Source organism: Azolla caroliniana, unplaced genomic scaffold (genome assembly GCF_043228905.1).
Source record: "Azolla caroliniana isolate FFs.n. ecotype wild unplaced genomic scaffold, voAzoCaro1.0.p SCAF_13, whole genome shotgun sequence".
Taxonomy (NCBI): Eukaryota; Viridiplantae; Streptophyta; class Polypodiopsida; order Salviniales; family Salviniaceae; genus Azolla; species Azolla caroliniana.
In genome coordinates, this window is record NW_028230448.1 from 18978998 (window position 1) to 18999911 (window position 20914).

General features: G+C 37.4%; 2 protein-coding genes across 2 annotated transcripts; one reads left to right on the forward strand and one right to left on the reverse strand.

The window, feature by feature from the left end:
* Positions 1 to 2179: 2179 nt before the first annotated feature.
* On the reverse strand, positions 2180 to 5183 carry LOC147856526 (tetraketide alpha-pyrone reductase 1-like). The gene is made up of 6 exons (XM_087329129.1): positions 5054 to 5183; positions 4089 to 4258; positions 3748 to 3936; positions 3317 to 3479; positions 3055 to 3247; positions 2180 to 2348 (listed from the first exon to the last, which is right to left on the reverse strand). The coding sequence occupies exons 1-6, from the start codon at positions 5181 to 5183 to the stop codon at positions 2210 to 2212; spliced, it is 984 nt and encodes a 327-aa protein (XP_087185255.1). The 3' UTR covers positions 2180 to 2209.
* Positions 5184 to 12884: 7701 nt separating this feature from the next.
* Positions 12885 to 19115, forward strand: XK-2 (xylulose kinase-2). The gene is made up of 11 exons (XM_087329515.1): positions 12885 to 13127; positions 13274 to 13949; positions 14111 to 14199; positions 14304 to 14368; positions 14655 to 14710; positions 16808 to 16928; positions 17000 to 17074; positions 17163 to 17216; positions 17303 to 17394; positions 17481 to 17655; positions 18710 to 19115. Exons 1-11 carry the CDS (start codon positions 13060 to 13062, stop codon positions 18943 to 18945), a joined length of 1707 nt encoding a protein of 568 aa, XP_087185641.1. The 5' UTR covers positions 12885 to 13059; the 3' UTR covers positions 18946 to 19115.
* Positions 19116 to 20914: the final 1799 nt, after the last annotated feature.

Consider the following 20914-nt stretch of genomic DNA (forward strand, 5'->3'; position numbering starts at 1 on the left):
TCAACCCCCCACTTCTCTAAGAGAAGATTCCTCCTCCTTCCCCCTTCCACCTCACCACCTAACCATTAATGTCGTGCACCATGAATTTTGCACTCATTAGGTTGGACAGGAGGGGAGTTTGTGAGGTTAGGGTTGTGCAACTAGAGGCTTAAGAGAGACTGACAACCACTCTTGCATGACTCTACCAATAAGGTATACGACGGTCTCAATCCCTTGGCCCATGACATTGACATGGAGGAAGAACTCTATTGATCAATAATCGTGCTCTCTGTGGCGTGCACCTTGAGACTACATACTACCCCCTTCCCAAGTATTGGCCCTACCTAATGGGATTACTTCGTTGCAAAGAGTATGTGCCCAAAACTACCCTTCAATTCATCAAATTTCTCTTTCCCTCGTAGCCATAAACCAATAGAAGCCACTATGCTCTAAGTCATGATGACTTTCAATAATGACAAATAAAAAGATAATGCTAATCTAGACATCCAAGTAGTTGTTTGCCTTTTGGTGCTTCGACATTCTCCTTACGACTGCCCCCATATGAGTCAGCATGTTTCCATAATATATGACCACCCCCATTGAGGCCTCATCTTTGACCTTGATAAAGGGCCCACTAGGCACCAAATGATCAGTCTCTAGATCGAGTAAACTTCTTATCCCCATCCTACCAATAAGACTTCGAGACAATGTAGAGACGAGACGAGGTATTTGCCACCCTACTAAGCTAACAGACATAAAACATCCTCCATGTTCGCTCACTCGCCACTACCAATTGCTTTTTTTGAGGGGAGGGGACGTTGAGCACCTACCATACATATCATGACCATGAAGATATTGGCATTGGTACCAAGGATACAAGTGTGTGACTAGGAGAGTAGAACACAATAGATAGTTATAGTTGAGTTGAAGCCTAATGGCCAAGTGGTGACCTCAATGTGAAAGGCCTTTTTAGTTCTTCTTCTTGATCTTCTTAACTTCTCCCTCAAGACTAAAGCTTTCTCTTCCCCGTCTTGTATGTATTTTAGTAATATTTACTAATAGAATTGTGGTTAACACAGAAACCTTGTGTGCAAGCTAATATTTAATCCTTTACCATGCATTAGTGAGTTTCTTAGCGAGGATAACCTTTTGGAAGAGATAAGAACTCTCTAGGTCTAAGTGCACGAGGTTAACAGCTCGAGAGTGCTCGATAACCACTCGCACCCAACTCATCATGAATAGGGTATACAATGGCTTGGCCCCTTCACAAACGACCTCGACAAGGAGACACAAGTCCATTGAGACGAAGACATGCACTCAGTGAAATCATGTCATTTCGACACGATAGCTTTATATATATTATTTAAGTTTAAACCACAATTATAGACAACATATAGCTTGCTAGGAAATAGGTCCCTCCGGATGGGATGCGTAGGAGTCGGATCCGGAAGGCATCCGGAAATTGATTGTGTCATGGCCGCATAGAGGCCATCTTTGTAAATAGTGCATAGTGTGTATAAGTATAAATACAACTAGGGAAAATCATTGTGTACAAAGCATAGTGTAGTAGATAGAGAGCAAGTGGGTGTAGAGTGGAACTCTATAGTAACCGTCGATCAACAAAGAGGAGGTCAAGGTCATTGCCTTAGAGTCTCTTGTGTATTCTCTTTCTAGTACAAGTGAAATAGTTTGGAGTTTGTGGACTCCCGTGGTTTTTCCCTTTCCACGTAAAATATTTTCTCTCTCTCTCTCTCTCTCTTTTCTCTGTACTTTGTTTCTTCTCTATTGTTTGTTGTCTTGGTTGTTGTGTCTCTCATTTGCATGTGTCACCCGGTTGTGGCCAGATATTATTCTCAACATAGCTTGCATATAATCATGTGTAGCTTCAAACATTCAAATACTGTCAAGGGGAAACCCATGTCTCAACAACCAAACAATGATAATGGCTAGCATACATTCTTGCATAATCTCTAATGGAAGCATCTAATGGCGTCAACTTATCGTATTGGTAATTTAAGAAAATGCACTCAACAAAAACCTTACGCAACATTATATTAATGATCTCTTAGTCCATTTCCCAACCTCAATAAATGAAAAGGGTATATATATGGAACAATTCATTAGAAATAACATTTTTGTTGTATGTTGAATTGTCAAAATTTTCTTCTAGAAGTCATGAGATGAATTTATTATGAGAAAACAACATAATTATAGTCTGTTGACCCCAAGTTCAAGGAAGAAGGCCTTTGGCTCGAAATGAGGATATACAATCATCAAACATCTCCTCGATAGTCTTGAAGGACAAGCCCAATTTCATGATCTTGGATGAATCCAAGAGGTAACGAGGTCTCTCTCCATTATCCTTAAACCTATAAACAAAAATATACTTTTAGAGCTAACATATTGATATGGGTTTTGTGGGAAATCATAAAAAATACATCTCATGTTGAGGGTAATATCAAAATTTCCCCATTATCGACAACAATAATTCCCATTAGCGATTTCACTAGGGTAGAAGACCAAGAGGGCACATCAAGCTAGATAGTTCAAGAACTTAGGTAAGCAAAAACCTGATATACATTCGAAGCTAGGCATGACTTGGTTGACGCTATAAGAAAGATGACACCTACTTGGGGCAACTCTAGAGGTGGACATCGACTTAGGAAAGCTTAGACAAATAGATACTAGGATCATAAAAGTTTCATTAAAGGGAGATACATATGTATTAGATGTCATTATAATTTAAAATACATTTGTATCTATGTAAAGTATTTTGAAAGTACATGGGTATTATTTCTAATGTGAAGAGTATTTTTGAATTATATACCTATGTCCCCCCCCCCCCTTAAAGAGATACGTCTTGGTATTATAAAATCATATGAAATATAGAAGTTGTGTTGGATAAATGAGTATGTATACCAACCGACTCCATTGTGCTCACATCATAGCCAATGTTAAATATAACATGTCCATAATAAATTATGTTTATGAATATCTTATGTGTGTATGAAGCAACAAAATACTATTTTTTCATATAAAAAATTTGTTATAATAATTAAAGTTATGGCTTCTTACTCTTGTGGAATTTTTAAGTCGGGGTGTCTAGAAGCAAGAATCTTTGCAAGCTCGTGAACTTCTAAAACAATGGAAGAGCAATTATATCTCCCTTCTGCTGTGGGATCCTCATAAGCTAGGATGTGAGCTTTTGCTACATCATCGATATGCACATATCCCATTCTGCCATTGTATGCAAACTTGGAACTATTACCTATTATTAGATCATTTAGAGATATCATATTAGACGTTTTCGTTAAAACCCTATCAAAGAGATTCTTACCTTTTAAAAACTCTAAAGTATCAAATGCAGTTAAACAAAGCTCTTGTGGCAAAACTGGTCCAATAATAAAGCTTGGATGAATTGTTACAACATCCAAATCGTGTTTCTTTGCAAAATCCCATGTTGCTCTTTCAGCAAGAACCTTTCCTATTGCATACCATATCTAGGAAAATCCAATCAAATGCAAATACAAAATATATATGTCAAAAAGTTTATAAAAAACTATATGTTAATTTTCACTTAAAGATATGATACACATTAACATATATGGACAATGTAACCTTGTACATTTTATGTTATATCTATCATGAGTGCCGACTTTCAATCTTGAGGCTTATTTGTGTCGCGAATTTTATGTGCTTAGAGAGTGTACATGTGTGTAAGGCAAAAATACTTTGATTTAAATTTGGCATAAATGTCTCTACATTCACCTTGAATTGGTAGCATATGTCTAAAGATGTCCAACTTTTCTCATCTAGCATTTGTTCTGGTTCAATGTCATTTCGAATACGAATTGTAGAACTAGATGAAGTAACTACAACTCGCTTAACGGTGTTACTTTTTTTGCAACTGCGTAGAACATTAAGGGTCCCGTTTACTGCAGGATCTACCACCTCCACCTAAAGAGAAATATCATGAAGATAACTTATTACCATGTTCACAAAAACCTTTCGCCTTTACTCCAAAGAAACTTTTAGAAGCTCATGCCAAGTCTACCTACACCTTAAAATGCTTAAAAATATCAAGAAATAGAGGATGCATTGGATCATACTTGTGGATTGCTTGCCAATGATATCACTGGCATGGCAGTGTGGAAGACGCCTTCACATCCAACAATTACATCGTCAAAACTACCCTCCTCTAAAAGATCAGCACGCCATAACTCAAGCCTCTCTTTAGCTCCCGGGAGAGTTCGAAGGTGATTTGTTTTTGCAAGATTATCTAAAATTTCCAATATCATTTGAGTGGATGTAGATATTAGTTCATTATCTTTCAATGTGGCCCCAATATCACAATGCATTTGCTCTATATGTCCTATGATCTAGAAACTTTAAGAATAATTTCATCATCCAAAACAATGTGAAAACATCATTTTGTTTAATGTTGGGAAAACGAATATGTCAATACTTGCTAGCGCATTTGATCAATATTGTGAAAATTAATTATACATCACAAATATTTTCATATTCGTATCATGTTATACATTCACAATTTGATTTTGAATGTTCATAACAACTCTTTTATTCTAGAAAGTTTATAAATTAGTTTTCCACAATACAATGATGGTGAGTTTATCTTAATGACATTGACTAGTGTATTTAATGATGATTAAAGTTATTTTTTATTCATTTGAGAAGTAATGTAATTGAATTAATAATTGAGACTTTAATTAAGACTCACTTTTATACACTTGGGAAGTAATCCTAATAGAAATAGAAAAGTACCAATTTTCATAACTAACCATTAATTGGGGTAACTATTGAGATTCATGATGCAATGAGGAAGTGATATAAGTACAAGCAATATAGGGGCATTCTGGCAGTTTTCAAAATTGAGGGAAATGCATTATAGTTTTTTCTAGAAGCAATCATAAGGGTATTCTAGGTAATTTAGAAAATAGATTGAAGCTACCTATCTATCATTGGTTGAATTATAGATTAATCAATTGTAAAGTGTATTTGTATGTTTACATGACTATAAATTAGAATCACTAAAACAAAGAAATTGACGAATTACTTGGATCTCGCACAGTGCCACGCACACAATAACCACACTCTAGGAGCTTCTTCACCAACCATGATGCCACAAAGCCTGATGCTCCTGTCACACACACTATACCTCTATTCTCCTCCCTTAGTTGACCCATGTCGGTGTTGATGTTTTAGATCTACAATATAATTAATTAACAACTTCTTAGCTTGTTCACAACAAGTTAATTAGACTTTTGACTATCTGCACGATTAGTTGCCCAAGTGGGTCATGCTCTTTCTAGTTTGCTTAATTGCAATGAATTCTAAATCATCTAACAAACGTGAAAGAAACTATAGATGCAATTACTATTGATAAAAGATATAGTTCTTTGTGGCCTACCCTCAAAACTTCAAGAAATGAAAAAAAACATAAATTTCCCACCAAGTAACTTGAAACAAATGATTTCTTATAACAATGCAAGAAGAATGAAGGGGAAACTTTCTTCTTATATGAAAGAGCCACCCTCCCCAACACATATTTCATGCCAACTTTTTGCATTTTTTAGCTATTGTGTGTCAATACAATGCACACATGCATCTACTGTGATTTGCATACTTGAATGACTCAATTCTCACTACCACACTTCATGTATTGTACACCGAATCACAAATACTTGGTGCAATTTCAACTTATTTTATGTGGTCCCCAAACATAGGCAAAATTAAGCAAAAAGAAATCTGTTGCTCACATTGTAAGTCTTTTTGTGATATTACCGTTACAAATGTTCGGGTGGAGGACACAAGGAAGGCATGAGAAAATGGGTGTGCAAGCATTAGAGGAGAAGCCCAAATGAGGGGATGACAATATGAACACGAGATAGAAAAGAATATGGTTTATAGAATGAATAGAGTTAGAGAGGATGGTGAGAAGATGAGCAAAGTTGAAGAGGTTGAATGAGAGAGACAAGACATATGGGAGAACAAAAATGAATGAATAGTAATAATAATACATTATTACTAAGAAAGATATCAAGAATATGGATTGATGTCGAAACACACGTAGCTTCAAACATCAAAATACTACATATACTTGTGCATCAATCTTTAGCTCTTTAAGTGGAGGCACCTAGTGGCGTCAACTATATTATAATGTTGTCAACCTAGGAAAATTTTATTATATGTAGAAGGTTGGTGGATGCCTAACATTTGCCGTCTTAACGTTTTCTAGGTCCAATAGAAGATTAAATGGGGTAAATATCCTCTAACAGTGTATACATGGGGGCAGTTTTATGAGGAGTGGTACAAGATCAACCAATGTTATATGAACAAGAGAATGTTGCAGATGCTCTTTCTATGAGACATGGGTCGATGTAAAAAATAGTTATACCTATGAATTCACAAAAGAGATTGGTAAACTTGAAATATGGTAATTGGTAAGTAATATCACTATTTGGTATATTTGGAAGGCTAGATGTTTGAAGGTATTTCAAATGTGACTAAAAACCCTACCCAAATAATTGTTGGGATTTGGATGGAGATTGTGCATAATTTAGAGGTTCTTTGGATAACATAAAAGGTAATGGGCAACGAGCATAGTGACAAGAATTGGAGTTTCAGGATTTTTGGCAAGGTGAAGTGGTTCTACTCTACATCAACGTATTTATTTAAGCAGTGGTTAGAACTTAGCACAAGGGTTGTTACCTATATGTACATATTTCTCGTGCAACCTTAGGGCGTTTCTTAATACTAATGTAGTATCTTTCTTGGAAAAAAAGAGTTAAGAAAATGCACTCAAGTTCATCATATTTACATGTAACATAGGAAACAAAAACTTGCACAACATATTATTTTTCTCATGGCCATTCCTCAACAAAGCTACATTAACCTTGGATCCAATTGATTCCAACACTTGCTCTTTGTTAAGGGTTACCTTTATTTATCTATTTTGTGAGGTCTCTTTGTCAAAGCAACTCCTCTTGGTGAAATCAAGATATTAACTCTTAAGCTTGTTGGTCAAGGGATGTGGTGGGTTTATTTAAATAACAAGATAGATGTGTGCTTTTAATGTTATTGATTAACACTAGGGTTAGAATATTCATGTTTGCTCACAACTTACCATATGCATGTGTTATCAAATAACGCACTTTAGATCTAGCCATCGAGAGGTCCTCTTGTGTTTGTTATAGTTTTTCATTGTTTGGTTGCAACACTACGTCCCTTCTGTAATCAAAGAACACTTTATTATGCTGTTTTTGGTCATAATCACTTACATGTAACTTGACAAGGTATGCTCTTATGGATGGAAACACGGATTGTTGGGATAGAATAGTTAGTGATAGTGGCCTAATTGCCCTTGATGGTGACTTGTGGTGATCCACCAAGGGTCCTTATTCAATGCTCTTTCACAATTATCTAGATGGTGTAGGACACAAGCCATGAACCACTTACAATAGGTCATCATTGGATTAAGTATAGTTATTCATGGCGTGTATTGTATCTTGAGTCCCAATTAAACATTCAAGAAATTACTTCATTACTAGAGGCATAATGTAACTATGTCTATTGGTCCCCATGTCATGTACATTATTTAGTGGCCGGGCAAAGGATCATCTTACTTGGATTTTGGACGTTGTGATTGGTTTTAGACTTAGTTTATGAAAACCTCCTTCACAAATATACTTTAGTGTATGCTTTAGAGAATAACTTTGCACACTTGCACAAGTAGGATGGTTAGGTACTATGTAAAATTGGAATAACTTATCAAAGAATTGGCAAGCCAATTCATGAGATGTTATCATGGTTTTAATTGGTATAAATCTTGCAAATTTTTATAGTTGATTGATAATAACCCATATAGAGACATGACTTCTTTGTGTTCTAGGTAGGCCAATGATATATTGTCCCATTGATTATTAGGAATATCTAATGGATGGAAAAGACTTGCAACTTTAAGCCACTTAACCTTATTCAGTTGACATTGCAAACAATAGATCACATACTTCTACAAGTCATAACATAATTCCGGCCAAATATTTGGGATATCTAGAACACAAACCTTCCTATTATGGTACAATGGATTGTTAGAAATGTGAAAAGTCAATCTTTGAGGTTGTGATGTTTTTAATGACATCTTTACCATTTTATAAACTCTCATCTAAATTATATCTTTTAAAGAAATATTTGCCAAGGTATGTTACTCGAAGTTGATAAACAATATCATATTTTAATTAATTGAAGTTAAGCATGTTAACCTCACGAAATACAACTAAAGCATAAGCAATTATGTTCATTGAACCTTTGTGATAATGAATGGAAAAATCAAAGTTTTTAATGAGATATTCCCATTTTTGTGTACAACCAACAAGATTATGTTGATTGCAAAAATAAATTGAAGATTGGTGGTTTGTTGTGACCACAAAATAGTTTCCATACAAACAACATCTCGAAGTTTTAAGTGCATGAATGATTTAATTAATTTAATTTTCTTGAAATGAATATTGACATTGAGTAAAACTTAGAAGCTTACATGTTCCTCAAGCAATGCATACAAGTTCCTTGAGAATTGTGAAACATGTTATTCAAGTTACAAAGAGATTTTTATAGAAAACTAAGGATCGAGTAACATTGTTGTGATGTGGCATGCATAGAGGGAGAAAAGTACTAGAATTCAAGTTTATGATGAGTTAAGGGTTTGGTTGAAGACAAAACTAAAAGGACATTTAATGAGATGAATCTTAAATCAATAGTTGAAGTTAGCTCAAGCAGCAAGAGCTAACGCTTGGAATGATAAGGCTAAAAGTTTGAACCTGGTTAGGACCTCTGAAGTGAATAGGAATGAGTAACATTGTTGTGACATGGCATGTATAGAGGAGAAAATTGCTAGAATTCAAGTTTACGATGGGTTAAGGGTTTGGTCGAAGACGTAACTAAAAGGACATTTAATGAGATGTATTCTAGTTGCAAGAGCTAATGCCTAGAATGATAAGGTGAACGGTTGAACCTTGTTAGGACCTTTGAAGGGAATATGTGAGCCATAATGAGAAAGTGATGATAATGAAGTGGATGGGCATGTTCATAAACATTTCATCAATAACAAATTTTAGCTAGCCCATGTAGCGGGATTGAGGAATTTGTCCTCGATTATCTTGTTTTAGCCATCTTGGAATTGTTGTGAACAAATTTTCTCATATTCAATTATGTATTTTGAAATATCTTTACCATCACTAGGTGATTCACTCCCAAATGACAATCATCACGAATTTAGAATTGGATCATTGGGCGTCAATCTATGAACAAAATCGTGTAAGTTGACAAGGGAGGTATTCAAAGTTGTTTGACAAACAAGCATCTAGAAAACTTGACAAGGTTCATGACAAAAATTTTGGATTGTGAATCTAAGCTCCGTACAAGAAATTATGATGAAAGAAATTAACAAATGTTGGGAATTGAACTCATGACATTGAGTTAGGGAACTCAAGCACCCATCAACTTGATGATGTTCCTGATGGAAGAAATTTAGGCAAATGTACGAACAAGGATTGTATTTGAACATATGAAGGCCCAAACTCTTCAAGGATTGAATCCACAAAGGCTTATGGGATTATTGCACAAAGAGACCCTTCGTGGATTTAATCAAGGAAGGCTTTTGGAATCATTCCATAAAGAGACCCTTCATAGAAACTCCCACGAAAGGGGAGAGAACATCTATTGTTATCACTGTTGTTGTTATTGCTGCTACTGATGATTGAGACATATGATCTATGCTGAAGGTGTCGTAATGTGGTGGGTCGAAAGGTAGAAATAGGGAAAAAGGGGAAAAGAGGGACAATCACATTAATGTGACTATGTATATATTAAATAAATAAATAAATAAATATATATATATATAATGATAAAAAGTAAATTGATAAATGGTAAGGTTATAGCCTATAGGTTGTATAGAGTTCAAATCCTACTTGGTATAAAGGAATTATCCTTTTACATATTTTATGGAAAAGAGGTAGGTGAGCATTAAATGCATTTGATGGCATCTCTCTGACTATAAAAAGGGAGAGGAAGGTTCATATTGGGGTTTAGTTGTTGGCATTTTGGAGGTTTTCATTTTCAGATTTTAGGATTTCCTTCTTCTCCTATCTTTTCCTTGTAGTTTTAGGGTTCAGGAGTGAGTTAGAATGAGAGATGAGTTGGATCACCTCTTCTTCTCTTCTTATGTTGGGCACCAATCATCACAACACATGGGCGTGTTATAGGGAAGAAACGGAGTTGAGCTACCAGCAAAGTAGAAAACCTCAAAGTTTAACTTAACCAATGTCATTCGTTAACTTCACTTGTAGTCACCTTCGTGATTGTTTTGTAACCATCATTACCATCGTTTGCAAATGCATTGTGAACCCCATTTTAAAGGTTGCCTTTGTGAAAACCTTGGGAAGACCCCCCTAGCACACTTCATACCTTCTACTTGCATCGAGTCAACAACCTCTCCTAAAGAGATCATCATCCTAGAAATCGTCTTCTTCAAAGGCCCGTACTTTAAAGAATTTGGCATCTTTGACACCGCATGTCACCGAAAACCCCTTAATACCTACATGTACCTCCCTTGGAGATCCTCACATCCCCTAGCACACAAAAAAGGCTTTATCACAGGAGAACTTAAACGCTATGTTATTCGGGAAAGCTCGAAAAAAACTTCATGGAACTATGGAAGGAACTACGAAATCAGTTCTACGACTAGCTACGAGCCAAAGGATACCCTTCAAAGTTTCTACCCAAATGTTAATCGATTGTCCCGTACTCTACACGACCTCACTTACTCTCTACCCAACCCAAAAAAGAAAATCCTACCCGTTGTATTGAAGCTCCTCTATTCCCCTTGTATTAAAAAACTTTAAATCGGTAAACTCATACGAAGCAAATTAAAAAGTCTTCTACGACACCCACGATATACATCCCTCACCCCCCCACTCATTTGTTGGCTAAATGGTAAAAAGTTAAGAAACCATTTAATGCACTCATCTTTCCCCTCTACATAAAACCTCTTCATACCCCTTTTCCCCCCCCTCCTTTTCGAACACTCTCCACCACCATCCCTCCCTATCCCATCTATGAAGGGATCCTCCCCCCTTCCCTATAAAAGGAGCAACCTAGCAAGCTAAAAAATTTCACTTGCAACTAGGGCACTAAAGAGCCTCTCTTGAGATGAGGAGGAAAAAGAAGAGTTTACTTGCACTTAACAAATGCCAAAGGCATTTCACCTCAAGAGAGGCTCTTCTGTGCCCAAGTTACAAGTGAAAAATTTAGTTTGTTAGGTTGCTCTTTTTAAAGGGAATGGGGGAGGATCCCTTCATATGTGGGATAGGGAGGGATGGAGGTGGAGAGTGTTCGAAAAGGAGGGTGGAAAAAGGGGTATGAAGAGGTTTTATGTAGAGGGGAAAGATGAGTGCACTAAATGGTTTCTTAACTTTTTACCATTTAGCCAACAAATGAGTGGGGGGGGGGGGGGTGAGGGATGTATATCGTGGGTGTCGTAGAAGACTTTTTAATTTGCTTCTTACGAGTTTACTGATTTGAAGTTTTTTAATACAAGGGGAATAAAGGAGCTTCAATACAAGGAATGGGATTTTTTTAATTATTGGGCTGGGTAGAGAGTAAGTGAGGTAGTGTAGAGTATGGGACAATCGATAAACATTTGGGTAGAAACTTTGAAGGGTATCCTTTGGCTCGTTGCTAGTCATAGAATTGATTTCGTAGTTCCTTCCATAGTTCCATGAAGTTTTTTTCAAGCTTTCCCGAATAACATAGCGTTTAAGTTCTCCTATGATGAAGCCTTTTTTGTGTGCTCGGGGATGTGAGGATCTCCAAGGGAGGTACATGTAGGTATTAAGGGGTTTTCGGTGACATGCGGTGTCAAAGATGCCAAATTCTTTAAAGTACAGGCCTTTGAAGAAGGCGATGTCTAGGATGACGATCTCTTTAGGAGAGGTCGTTACCTCGATGCGGATGTGTTGTTGAGGCATGTGGTATTGGTGTAGGAAGGTACGAACTGTGCTAGGGGGGCCTTCCCAAACTCCGATAACATTGTCGATGTATCTAGTGATGCCCTCGATTTCAACAAGCCTTTGATTCTAGTGAACCCTTGATTCCAATGACCCTTAGATTCAAACAAGCATATGATCCAAACAAGCCACTCGACTGGAGTAAAAATCCTCAATCTTAACAATGCTATTCCACATAAAGGGGGGTTTAAGCGAGACACCTTGTAAAGGGGTTTTAAGTCTTCTCACACGACATCACGCCCTCCCTAGTTCAGGTCCCACGCTCATCCACAAATTGATGTTTTGGGGAGAATAGTGCATCCTTCGAATAATCAAGGGTTTCGTAGTGGCGGGGCTAGTCAACGAACCTTTAATGAGAGGTTTAGATCCTATAGTGCATGGAAATCCTCATGTAATTCTTTACCAAGTTTATGCAATACATACGCATACAGTTGCTCATAAGGAGGAGAGTATTAAGATTGGGCTGATTATATGAAAGTGGTATCTTGGAATGTGAGAGGGGCTTGTTCTCCTCATACGAAATACATACATTTTACGGAAAAGTGTATTAAGGAATGGGATACATTATTTGTAGTTGTGCATAAGTGTCATGATTTAGCAGGGATTATAATATATTTGAGGGGAGATTGAACATATTATGTTGGTAAGCTATCTCATCACTATTCTAGTGCCATAATGATTGATTTATGAGATATGTTTTGTCCATGTATAGCGTATAACGATCCATGCAGACGATTTTTGGTGATGGAAACCAATAATTTTGGCGTGATGATATGGTCAGTTGGGATATGGGAGTTGTGTGCTATGTATGTATATAAATGAAGGCACTCAGCAAAATCTCTCGTTTTTCTGCATTTTGCCACTGGAGATAAGTAGCAGTATGTAAATAGGAAGAAGATGATGAAGATTTAGGCATAGATGATGCTGAAGCTGAAGGTATAACCACGAATTGGTGCCCTGTGGCAGCAGAGATCAATCAAATAAATCAACATACACAAAGATGGCTCTTGCTCGCAAGCAGATCCTCCCTCCCGATGCCCTCTTCCTTGGGCTCGACAGCTCTACCCAGTTAAAAACAATCTGCAACTCAATCCTCTTTTGTTTTGGCTTTGTTCATCCCATCCTTCTTCCTGTGTGAAGTTGTGGATGCATGCCCTGCCTGTATGATGAGTATGACCAGTGTATTTTGTATTGTTTTGGCCAAAAATGATTAGGTCATTGAAAGCAACAGTTCTGGATGGGAAACTGCGTGTTGTGGCATCACGATCTGTTCACTTTGATTCGGAACTCCCTCATTACAAGACACGGGATGGAGTACAGAGGGCAACCACAAATGCATCATCGGCGGGAGGGGTAGGGATGGTGACAGCCCCTGTGCTCATGTGGGTGGATGCTCTGGAGCTGCTCCTAGACAAGCTGCAGGCCGATGGGTTCCCGTTCGAGCGAGTGGTGGCCGTGTCGGGAAGTGGGCAGCAGCATGGGAGTGTGTATTGGCGGCGAGGCTCGGGAATTGTAGCGTTGCAAGGGTTGCATCCTGGACATACCCTCTCCTCACAGCTCAAGGATGCTTTCTCACTCACCGACTCGCCTGTCTGGATGGACAGCAGCACGAGCGCACAGTGCAGGGCCATCGAAGCTGCCCTGGGAGGAGCAGCCACCCTTTCCGACATCACTGGTTCGCGCGCATATGAACGATTCACAGGACCGCAAATTAGAAAGATCTATGAATACCAGAGGGAGGTGTATGATGAAACCGAACGGATTTCACTGGTGAGCTCATTCATGGCATCGTTGTTAGTGGGAAATTATGTAAGCATCGACCATTCAGATGGAGCAGGGATGAACCTGATGGATCTGAAGCAAAGGGTGTGGTCAAAGATAGTGCTAGATGTAAGTCTTTTGGAGACCTACTCTTAGTTCCACAGAATCATTAAGAACTTCGTGCCTACTTTCCACCCAAATTTACTGTTTTTGTAGGCTATTATGCACGTCACTTTGAATCCTTCTGATAAAGGATACCTTGTTTCTTTTGTTCTGTTTAATCCCCATAGGCGACAGCCCCTGATTTGGAAGCAAAACTCGGTGAACTTGCACCCTCACATAGCATAGCTGGGAAGCTGAGTACATTTTTTATTGAAAGGTTACACAGATTACGCATTAGAAATTTTAATGAAATATATGAAAGCATAATCAGATATGTTTCGTCTTTTAATAAACATACTGACCTGGAGGCTTGAAATACAGATATAAGTTCAACCAAGAGTGTCTTGTTGTACATTGGTCTGGTGACAATCCAAACAGTTTGGCAGGTTGAGTTCAGATCTACGTTTCAAGTACATGCGTGTGCATGTGTCTCTGTTTGAGATGGATGTGGTTGGTGCAAGTGTATTCTCACATCCCTTAATATCACCATCCCTAATGCCTGTCTCACAACTTAAAAACATTTATTGGCAAGTAGTTGTTTGGGAATTCTGCTATTATTTGGCTATAATTAAAATAAAACATTCTAACATAACAAGCAAGTGAGTCTATGTTGATAATTGAAGACTTGAACTAAGATCATTCGATACTTAACTTTATTCATTCATTTTGCAGGTTTAGCACTGAATAATCCAGGTGATCTAGCAATTAGTTTGGGCACAAGTGATACAGTAATTCTCTACATCTCTGCCTGTTTTTTTTTTATTCTTTGCATTATCAAAATGAGTATTCATATATATCTATAATATCTAAGAGAGTGGAAGAGAGAAAGAGATGATGATAATATCTTTGGGGGGCCAGAAACATGACCAATAGAACCCAAAAATTCTTCTCTGCTGGTGCAGTGGGTGTGGCTACATGCATTTTCTTATGTAGCTCCTGTACCTCATCTAAGAGCATATGCGTGTGTATATGTCGAAAGATGGAGTTTGGGGTGTTGAACTTGGAGAAGTCTTGCGAGATTAATGCATATGGTAATTCATAATGGGACACATTGTCAGATAGCCGTCAATACTTCACACTGTAATGTGAGATGCTCCTCATCCTTGATCGCCAGATTAGGGCAGAGTGTGCAGCTGGGGTTTGCTCTAGCTAGAGAGAGAATGAAAGATATGTGGCCAGAAATGGAATTTATTTCTGGTTGTTGTCACGAGTCACGACTCACAACTGAGCTGTGGTGTCCTCAGAGGAGTTGCCTTCCTCTACATTAGAGAGAGAGAGAGTATATGTGATGTGAATCTTATAGATTAACTTGTAAAATAAAGAAAACTTAAACAGTATCTAAATTAGGTATCAAGATGCAAGCAAAGTACAATGATGGTTCTAAGTCCCTTCCTAAAAAAGCAATAGAAATGTCCACAGATTTCAAATCTGCATATATAGAGCTCCTCAGACATTCTTAATGAGACACGTTTTACATATCCTCCCTTGAAGAGGTACACTCCTATATCTGTGCCTGAGACACAGGATGTGAGGGAGTGACATTGTATCCACTGTTCGAGAAGATCTAATAACCCAAATGGATAGAGTCTAAGAACTGAATAGATCAGGCTGCAAATCGGGAAGGAACTGAGATTCAGAAGAAGAAAATAAAGATGACAGATGGGAGATGAGTAGAAAAGCAAGAACAATGATAAGAAAATAATGAAGAAGGAAAAGAACAAAAATAGTAATATAGAAAGCTAAAGAAGTTTATGAACAATGGGAAGAAGACTATGAAACAAAGTGAGACAATGCTAGACAAACAGAGTAGATGGATATGAAAGATAAAGAAATCAAAGAAGAGAAAGAGATAAAAAAAGAAATAGGATGATCAATTTTATATAATTAAGAAATTCTCACCAATAGCCAAGATTGCAGAGTCGCATGGGCTTGGGCAGGGTCTCTGGGATGGAACAATTACGACCATGATGCCACACTGTGAAATCTGCCAGGGAGGCGATGGTATATCACACCAATGTAATTACAGCCAAGATGATGTAAAATCTGTGAGGGAAGCAATACTATATCACACCAATGTAATTAGAATGGAAGAGTGCAGCTGCCACAGGTAACTGGCATGCATGCCAATCCAGAGGACCATGGCAAGGTGGAAGCAGAGGCATTCTGGTAAAGGAAGGTACATCATATGAGAAGTTGGATGGAACATTGCAAGAAGGTCGGCGGAGGCCAATGAAGGAATACTAGTGCATTACCCAAAATTTAAGCAGAACAATCAGAATACCAATGGCCATATTGCAATATACCAGTCGTATACCATTTTCCCTTCACTATTGAGATATGAGGAATTCCCTTAAGCTGTCAATCTTATAGCAAGCAGTTAGATGGATGATTTATTTTCTGTGATACAAGGCTTGATATTCAGTGCCTATTTTATAAGTTGAGCAGATGTAGTTAAACTTGTTTCTGTCCAATAATCAGAATGTAGTTTCCAAGTCTTTCTGTAACCAAGAACCATAGGTAGAGGCTAAACATGTTCTCCTTCTTGAAAGACACAATACTTAGGATTGTTTTATCCACGCTGTGTCGCTACCATCTTGCATTCATTCATTGGTAGTGATTGGGGAAAGTGTTAGTTTTTAATATAGTTAGACATAGACATTGAATCTGATCTACTGGCAGTCTTATTACCATAGTGACAGATTTTTTGCTGCTAGCTTTAAATACATTCCTATTGTGTCAAATACTCTCTATCTAACATGGCATGGGTTTGTATTTGAGTGAGAGAGACTTGCCATTGTCTTCATACAATCACTGCTTTGTGCTAGGTTTTTGGAATTACAGCAGATCCTCACCCAGGATTAGAGGGCCATGTTTTCCCAAATCCTGTTGATCCAAGTTGTTACATGGTGATGCTATGCTACAAAAATGGGTCCTTAACACGAGAAGGTATTAAAAATCCTACTTGATTATATCATGGTCTTTATAATTAAGCTTTCTGAACCATTTTGATATTGTAGAAGTGAGAAATCGTGTGAGTAATGAATCCTGGGATGATTTCAACAAGGAATTGTCTCTGTCTCCTCCATTGAATGGTGAGATGGTCGTTGTAATGAGGTTTTTATTCTTTTCTAAGTATGTACACTTGTATGATATGAAAGTTCGTTTCTGTTTGTTATCTAGAGGGAAAAGTTGGATTTTACTACACAGAACCCGAGATAATCCCTCCACTACCTGGTAAGTAGTTTAATTGGTCTAAATTATTCTCAAAATGTTTGTGGATATAATATCAAATTTACTGATTTTATGCATAATTATTATAGCGGGGATACATCGATTCAAGCTAACAAATGCTGCGGAACCAAATGGGTTTCTCAAAGTTGATAAAGTTCAAGAATTTGATTCGTCCGCAGAGGTTATATATTCTAATCGTTAAACCTTATTTAGCTTAATTGATTCAAGCGACATTATTTCTAAGCACAATTCCTGGTTGTTTCTCAGGTAAGAGCAGTAGTTGAAGGGCAGTTTTTATCAATGCGGGCACATTCTGAGAGAATAGGTATGCCGAGTCCACCTGAGCGTGTTATTGCAACAGGAGGAGCTTCAGCAAATAGTAAACTGCTGGAATTAATTGCACAAATTTTTGGCTGCAAAGTGTATACTGCTGAAAGACCAGGTATAATAACTTCAATGTCTATATATGTGTGATGTGTCAGCCGTACAGTCATTGTTCTCTAAACAGATATGTCAATGTATGTCTGGTGACATAGTTTAGAGTCCACATCCCCTACATGCACATCCACAAGTCCCACACGTGGTAAATGTAATTTTACGACTTGTAGCAACCATCATGTGTAAGCAAGTAAACCTTAGAAGTAGACATCTCCATAGGAGTCGTTCATTAGAAGTGATGGTCTCTTCCATGTTGCTCATTGTCCTTGTTTCTGAGAACCCAATGGGTTTTACATGTTAATACAACATTGCAACCTGTGTCAACCCAGGGATTGAGATGGAAACCCAATGCCCAGACTGTCTTGTTGAATATGTCTAAATGGGGCCAGACAGGATTAGAGGAAAAATTGCCAATCCTCAAAATGAACTTCTTCATGTAATGCTGGCCATGGAATGTAAGGGGTTAAGAAGCTCCAAATGGCCTATTGATAGACCTATCATCCACGACCACGACCTTTGTTATCTTCCAAAATTTGCAATCACATCTTGAATTAGAACCAGTCAAAATGCAAAGATATATTTCTTGTGGCAATACAAATATGTGTAAAATGTACAAAGCAAGGGCATGAATGGAATATTTGCAAATAAATGATGTCATTGGAGATGTGACAAGGACAATGACTAATTTGCATGTCTTCACTGGTGTGTATGATGTCTCTTATGTCTGTATGCCTACGGGTCCTCGCCACTTATCCATATGCAATGGGAAACACCATGGCCTGTTTCCTTATAATATCACTCTCATAAAGAGAGGAGAGGCTGTAGGATGTCATGTAAAGATTAATATATAATCTCCCTGTATATTGTTTGGTTTTTCTTGATCTTCATGAATATGATCTCTTTGGAGACGTCAAACCTCAGATATGGCTTTTATCGTGCTGCTACATCATGACTCTTCATCCTCTGCCCTTTAAAAAACAAACAGAAAAAGAATCAGAGTGTGCCGTCTTGTCTCTGGTTGCGATTGGCTCCATGATTATATTTGTGCATTGTGGCAGATTCTGCATCTCTGGGTGCTGCACTCCGGGCTGCACATGGGTGGCTCTGTTACAATAAGCAGAGCTTTATACCCATTTCTGAGCTATATGATGATGGAGATGGAGATGGTGGTGATGCACTGCAATGTAAGCTAGCAGCTGCACCAGGAGGTGAAGAGCTTCACAAGCGCTATGGTGTTCTCGCCACTCACAGAATGGAGATTGAACGAGATCTTATAAAAGAGTTAGTTGGTTAAGTAATAAGTGCCGTACTAGTTCGTCCAAGGTCAATGAATAAAATATGCCAAGCCGTGTCATCATAACCCTTATTCTCATTGATGACCATTAATTGCATAACCCAAAATTGTGCTATCTGTATGTATGAATGACATCATTGAAGAAATTCAAATTTGGGTTTCTTCTGAAATTCTAGATGTTCAAAGTTTGGTGTAAGTTTTCAAGTCAAACAATTTATCTTTTGAAAATCGTGCAAACTTAAAGTTACTATGAACATTAGTGTATATTGTCAAGTATTGCTAGGTGTAGTTTGTCAAATCTTTTGTACTATAAACCATCCATTCATTTTGCATGGTAAGTGAATTTTAATACATTACATGTGTTAATAGAACTCATTATTCTGACCATCTTGAAGGATGTTTAATTACAAGCTAGCTTCTAGTTTAGTGTATTATTTGAAATGCTTCACATACTCATGCTACATGACTGTGCTTTTGAAAAATCTGTGTCCATATTCATTCAAGAGACCCTTTAGTGATTTTACATCCAAATGGAAGGCATAGTCCTATAGTGCTGTAATGATTTGCAAGCCTTGCTAAGATCACAAGAAGAGAATGCTTCAAACAGAAACGAAGGACCACTTGACATGATCATAAACATTCTCTAAATCTGTTGCATCATAATCAATTCTTAAAGTATGACCATATTGCATTGAGTTCATTAACTATATAAATGCTAATATAATCAATTTGACAAGATCTTCATAAACACCATATGCAATCCCGTGACAAAAGAAATAAGTTATCATCGATGAATCAACTCTTTAGACTATTCATGGGGCACCAATGACTACTTATGGGCGATTTTTTAACATGTGTTATTGATGACTTACAATTTACTAACAGAACATTCAATCATGGATGATCTTAACTAAACATTGTGGGATTCATTGGCTATTGATGTTCTTAAGTTGGATGTATAAACTTGATTGAGTTGAATTGAAATGGTCTAGGATTTACCTTCCAACCTACAAAACATAGACAAACATGGCATCAATTATATAGTGTGTGTGATGCTCAAGTATTCATTTTTACCAGTACTACATCTTATAGTGCTATAAGGTTTGGGTCTCTCCTTGTTTGTTTGGAGGTTTGCAATCAATCCATTGACATGATCACACTCTAGACTCTAGACAGACACTAATCTCCCTGGCAAGCTCCCATTATGGCATGAATCATTCTCTTTATTTGCATGGGTGGGCACAATCAACTAGTAGAGAGCATTGTAATTCCTTGCAAAAAGACTTATTTATGTCTTCTCAATCATTATTTTGGCATGAAAAAGCAGATATTTTGCTCTCACATTAATTGCTTGTTTAATTTGGGAGTCTATGAAGCTTGAGATGTAGTGGATGCTTGATCTTGGAGATTAATAGACTTTGTTGAGGTGCCAACATTATTATACATCCCACCCAAATATGGGTTTATTTCAAGTAGAAATTACATATGTAACATTGATGGAGGGTTCTTTATCAATATAAACCGAAGAGTAACCATGGGTTGATTGAAATTTACAGGGTTACTAATATCCCTTGTATTGTTGCCCTATTGAGTTTCTTCAATGGCTATAATATAAAGTTGAACAAGAATTGAAGGAATGGTGCCAGTTCTTAAAATGTGGTTGGCATTCTTAATTGCAACTTCTAGCAAGCGTCTTCATTTAGAGAGTATTGACTCGAGCTTTACCTTTGGGATTAACTTTGATTATTGATGGTGGTAGTTCTTAAAATATAGTTGGCATTCTAAATTGCTTCTTCTAGCAAGCGTCTTCATTCAAAGGAGTATTGACTGGAGCTTTATCTTTGGGATTAGCTATAAAGTGACATGGTTAGCAATATGCAATTACTTATCTTCCAAAGTGGAAGATAGCATTTTGCTTCAGCCATACAAAATAGTTGCAATTACCTTCTTCTAAGTATATTGGAGGAGA